The 6,000-nt window shown below is 37.2% G+C and overlaps 1 protein-coding gene across 3 annotated transcripts in view; it reads left to right on the top strand.

Annotated features, from left to right (window-relative positions):
• Window positions 1-512: 512 nt before the first annotated feature.
• The window catches only part of GREB1 (growth regulation by estrogen in breast cancer 1), a 58,907-nt gene continuing 53,419 nt past the window's right edge, over window positions 513-6,000 (top strand). For all 3 annotated transcript variants that reach the window (XM_009889766.1, XM_009889764.1, XM_009889763.1), the window contains exon 1: window positions 513-669. In XM_009889766.1, the coding sequence (XP_009888068.1) occupies window positions 513-669 (157 nt within the window). The remainder of the gene's footprint in view (window positions 670-6,000) is intronic.

Here is a 6,000-nt window from a genome sequence, read left to right as displayed (position 1 = left end):
ATGAGACAGCTTCTCTAAAGACTTGTTGAACTGCTTTAGCCATGAGTTTTCAGCCATGATGAGCCAGGCAAAGATAAATGCACAAAACTGTGCTATTCCCCAGATCCTTTAACATTTATTCTGTTCAAATTATGTAAAACAGAAAGGTTGTTTTACAGATGAGATTGCTGACTATTGAAAATGCATCTCCTCAATTGCTGTATAAACCAAGGAATTACGCGAATCAGATTTCTAGCCACATCTTCAAGAAGGTGTCAAAGCTTGCTGCCTTTCTGCTGAATTACAGAAAGCTGTTACTTTTAGATAACTTCCTGTAATTTACCAGCAGGATCTGCTCAGCGACTGCTGCAGTCAATGTTCTTTTCCTTTGCCTTTCTTTGTGGACAATGAAGCTTCTCTCTTTCATGAGAAATGTTGTAGTCTGACATCAACATGCAGTGATCGAGTTCTGAGTGCTAAAATTGAAATCTCTCTTTCTTTCTTGTCTCTTTTTTTTTTTTTTTTGTGAGAAGATGGGAAATTCTTACGCTGGTCAGCTCAAGACAACACGGTTTGAAGAAGTGTTGCATAATTCTATTGAGGCCTCTCTCCGCTCAAACAACTTAGTTCCCAGACCAATCTTTTCTCAGTTGTATTTGGAAGCTGAACAGCAACTGTCGTCACTGGAAGGTAGGAAATAGTGGAATTTATATTTCTGCTCAAAGACAATTTCGCTGTTTGCTCTCCCAAGGCTCAGCACACACATTTCAAATGAGAATACAGATAAAGAAAAGTATTTAAAGTTTTTCTTTGGATTTTTTAATGATCTACAAATATATATATGTATTAGAATGGGATTAAAAATACAAACTGTGTTCTATTTTATTTTGACAAAATGAAGCCACTTGCTTGCTCAGATTTATCAATCTACGTAAATTGAAATACTAGGAATCGTTCCATTAAATGTGTGGAGGAATCTTTGGAGGTTTGGAACATAAATCTGTTATCCTATAATTTATCATACACTGCTGAAAGTTATACAGTAAGTGATGGTAAACACATGATAAATTCAGAAAGGTTATATGCTGAGACTGATTTTCATTGTGAATAAATACACCAGAAATATTTTTAGCTTTTAAGAAGGTTTTTAATTACTTTGGGCATAATATTTTTAGTTATGCTGTGGTTGCAAAGGTAAAAATTTAAGATGTGTTCTGTCGTAAACCCTGCACAAGTTGGTATGTAACACATGAGATTTCTCACTGGATTTTTGTTTGTGTTTAGAGAAGCCTGCTTTCTGAGTTTCATTTGCTCAGGTTTTTTTTTCTTGGAAGTAATATAGTTTAAATGAACTGCATAGATCTGATAAACAAACTCATGATACAATTTGGTGTTTTGGTGTGCTGTTATGTGTAGTAAGTAGTCTTGTGGTTTTCAGTGAGTTTACTGGTGTGTGCAGAACACCATCATGTTGGTGCAAAGTTATGTTTAATGATTTCATTAGTTAGCCATTTCTGTCACCAGGGCGGTGTGTCATTTCTTTTGACCAGGTGTACTTCCCATGTCATAGTTCGCTAAAGATGGCTTAGATATATATGTAATGAAAAATGCATTATGGTTTAACAATCCACAGTAACAGGAAAAAAAAATCAGCCCAAGAAGTAGCATAAAATAAAAGTATTTTGCACAGATTAAACTCTTTACTGTTACCTCATGGTAACAGCTGAGAAAATTTTTCTTGAAAAAGTAAATCTGCTCAGAGCCCACACATTGTGAGGTTGTTTTTTTTTTTCTTTTTTCTAATATAAATGACTATACATTCGTTGTTTGAATATATATGCTGGTTATTTCCTGCACAATGCAATCCTTATCGAACTCTTCTATGAGGATTTCATATACTTTTCCATGGCAATCAACTGTGATGTCATAAAACGGATTATGACATCAGTTGGGAAAGATGCTACAGGAGCAGCTGCATTGTTCAGGAACAAAAGTGCGATTTCCCTCTTCTGTAACTTCATTCTTTCAAGGCTTTCAAAGAACTTCCCAAACCTTGAGGGGCTGATTCTGTTTTCTTTGCAGTTAATGGAAACAGAATTGAACTGTAATTAAAAGAAGTCTTACAACAGCCTAGCAGAGAACATGCCTTTCATGAGAGTTTCAGACAAGGGGAACTCTGTGGGGACCTGCAATAGAGTTTTTCCTCAGTTATTCCTCAGGTGGGAGAGGTCTGCAAGCTGATGTCATGTACTCCAGCCTCATGATAAATCGAAATTTCCACTTCTAGCTGCGTGAATCCCTGTGCTCTGAGGGCCAGGAGACATCTGAAGCAGAGAGCCGTCCTTGGGGTCTTGTATAAGCCCCTGTCCTCCCCACTCGTTGTTATCTTTCCTTGGCCCTGGCATTCTGGGATGGTGATACACTCGGACTACCCTTGGCCTTAGCTGCCTGTTGGTCCGCAACACAGCAAGTGTTTTCCTCTGGTGAAGCAGACATCATATAAATAATTTAGACAAGGTAGTGCAGTGGGTCAGTGCAACCCAAGTGTTTTGATTTTCTATTTCGTGGACTGATAACATGTTGTAGGTGTTTGAAGTGGCATTTGGCAACAAACCCAGCCACCAGTAAATAAGGCTGATATTATGGATTTTTGTCTCTGATGATGTTACAATATCAAAATCGCTAGAGAGCCTGACAATTGAGTATATAGTCAGCTTAAGAAAGAAACAACTGGAAATGTTTTTTTAAGCTTTATCAGTCACCTGTTGTAACTTGTCATTATTTTTAGGTTTGTGGTTTTTGTTTAAAAAACATTTTTCTGTCACTTTTGATACATAAATGACCATCTAAACCAGAAAAAAGTGTCTAGCCACTGAGACTAGCCTAATGTCACCACATACGTGTCATTGTAATTTATGCCTAAAAATAATTTATTTGTGCAAAAGAGACTGTAGTGTTCCTGGAGACAACTTAAATGAACATGTTGGTCCCTTCTAGCCTAGATATTACATATTTTGCAATGAACTTGCAAACACATATTTTCAAGTGAGTATGGTTTTCCAGTCTAGACATTCTAGATTTGAAAAAACCCTACATATCATAATCATATGCCTTTATATGCATTTATACAATTACATTTGCTGATAAAATTATTTGTAGCTATGTAAATTGGAAGTACCACGTTCACCTAAGTAGGTTTAGATACAACGTTAGATCTCCTTGGCTCCAATAATAGTATGTTTTTTCATTCTGTGTTTTTTTTTTCTTCTTTTTTATTGATGTGTTTGTTTCTTCTCTTCTCCAGACTTGGCAAATTCATGTAGTGCTTAAAATAGTCCAAAACCATTATCATTAGATAAAAAACCTCTTGATTGACTTTTTGTTTTATCAAAAAGCCTGCAGTTTGCTGTGCTGTCACTGGTCGTACATTTCTAAGGTTCTCTAAAGTCTTCTTAATATTCTTAGCCTTTGTAATTGCAAAACATATCTGTAAATGTCAATAAATGGTTTGGATGTTCAGGAACTTTCTAGGAATGTGCACTAAAAACTCTACAATCGAAGGCAGGATTATCTGGCTCTAACAGGTTTAGATTTCTTGCATACCTCTGTTTGCCTAGTTGTTTCCTTATAAATTCCAAATTAAACCTGTGGACTGGATTGCAAGGTATTAGAAGTCAGTATGTGCAAATCAGTGAGGCTCTAATTGAATTCTTCACTGCTGAAATCAAAATCCCATTTGAATCACAATCACGCTGACAGTTTTGATTCTCTGATCACATCTTATTTCTTAAATACAAAATACATTTCTTCCATTTTTCTCTCATGCCTTTAGATGCATTCAGGTGCCGCCTTTTGGGCCTGTGTATTATGTTTGTGCCAAAGAGGTGCGAAGCTGATTTCAAAAGTTAATGACAAGCATTATTTTTCTGTTAACATCCAAGTCCTATACCACCAATATCGCTGGTACTTTAGTGGGAAAAGGATGGGAGGTGGTGTGGCAAAGCAATGCCCAGCAGCAGTGTGGCAATTGGCTCCACTGCAGTGAGGGTGTTCATTGGGAGTTGCTGTGTTCAGCTCTCATAGCACCACCACGTTCTGACGTGAACTCTGCAGCAAACCCGTGTCTGTGGTTAACTGGTTCCTTCCTTGATCTGCATTTTAGGGAGGCTGGCTGTTCATGGATACAGTATATTTTGTGGCTGTTGATTTAAGCCCTGATGCTGCAATCAGTTTGTGGATAGTATCAGCCCTATGAGTAGTCCCACTGAGAAAAAATTATATATATATTTAAATATTCACAGAACTTAACTTATATTTAAATTACATCTTAAGTAGAGAAGAATTTTCCACGTGAAATGTCTTAATCACAACTGTATGGTCTAAGAAATTCTTTGTGAGAGCTGAAAAGAATTCCGTTTAGGCAAACAATGGTGTTTATGGTATCTATGAATAAATTTAAATTCAATAAAATATGGACAAAATCTTCACAGTATGTCTGTTGGTTTAATGGTGCTATATCAAGTTATGTCAGCTGGCTGCCTACTTCTGTAACATACAACAGAAAAACTGTGGTTGTGAGTCCACTTTTGCCATTGTCTTGTCTCTGGTTTTGAGTGCCTGACTGTGTGTTCTTCTGGGATTGTTTAAGAGAAGAAGATGAGGAACAGACACATGCAAACATAGAATTCTTTGAAAGGGCCCTAATTTAAAAGTAAAATAGAAGCAGAAACTGTAGATCTTTTTTAAAACAAGCAGCAGAATCCCTAATGATGCCCTTTACAGGTGACAGTGGTTCATTCTTGTGTATTATAGGTATCTATTTGCTCTTGTACTCTTAATTTTTGACCTGAAAGCACTGTAGCACTCCTATTTCTTACTCTCCACTTCCATTTCTTGTCTCTGTCTTTGTTTTTGATGTGAAGTTACCTGTTATGACTGAACAAACTTAACAGTTTACCACTGCCCAAATAGGAAAATCGCCCCAGCTCCTCCTAGCCACATATTCCCATTTTCTCCCTTTTCATCAATCTCGGCATTTTTTGAATCTTCCACTGAGCTAATTTAATACATAAACCCGGTAAAAGAAACCCGGTCACTTTTGTTTGCTTAGTTTTCTGCTGGGTTAGCAAAGCTGGGATGTCTCAGCACAGGCTCCGGTGTCAGAGCTGGCACAAAGTGGAAGGAGGAACTTTGTGGCTGGGAGTGTGGGAAAAGAGAGGAGAGCCAGACTCACCCCTTTTTCATTGCATTTGGATGTTAGTCAAGGTTAAGTCGTAACACATAACTTATCCCTGACTTAAACAGCAAAGATGGAGAGCTTCACTTTTCCCTTTGTTCACTTTCAGCATATTTGTCTGTAGACTACAACCTTGAAACAGTCATGTTTAACGTTCTGTCCATGTCTGTGTGCACCACGGCTGAAGCTTGATGTTTAGATACTTAAAAGTAAATGTACTCTTCAAATCCTCTTTTAGATTGGGGTGTATGTCTTAATAACCTTTAGACACAAATCTTCAAACTCCAGATTTACTTTCTTCAGCTTCCTTCCTAATTCTCATTTATTCTGTAGTTTTTGTTTAGCTGATTCTGCAATCATTTCTCAATAAAATAAAAAGCTATTCTGAGGAGGGTCATAGGGAAAAAAAATCCTGTGGGATTCTGAGTGCCTTATCCAAAGTCAGTCAAAGCAAAGAGAGTATGTTCTGTTGACACTGAGCTTTGGAGGATGACTGCAGTGTGCTTCATTGTTTCTCTGCTTCAAGACTAAAAGCTGGATCAACAGAACAATATAGAAGCCTAACTGGTATTTTACTTTGACAAGTAGAGAAGCAATCTTGAATTGAAAGGCTGAAACATACACCGATAATATGCAGGTGAATTCTCTTAACAAGCAAGTTAGCAGGTAAAATTACTGATAAAGGTAGCCAGTGCACCAGAGAAATGGTTTACAGCAGAGAATCTGAAGAAGAAACACCTAAAGCCCTTCAAAAAATGAAGCCTACATCATGTATTCTTCTCCCC

Source organism: Charadrius vociferus, unplaced genomic scaffold, assembly GCF_000708025.1.
Source record: "Charadrius vociferus isolate BGI_N301 unplaced genomic scaffold, ASM70802v2 scaffold267, whole genome shotgun sequence".
In the NCBI taxonomy this organism is placed as follows: Eukaryota; Metazoa; Chordata; class Aves; order Charadriiformes; family Charadriidae; genus Charadrius; species Charadrius vociferus.
Note: the sequence above shows the minus strand (reverse complement) of the source record. Positions and strands in the feature narration are given on the sequence as shown.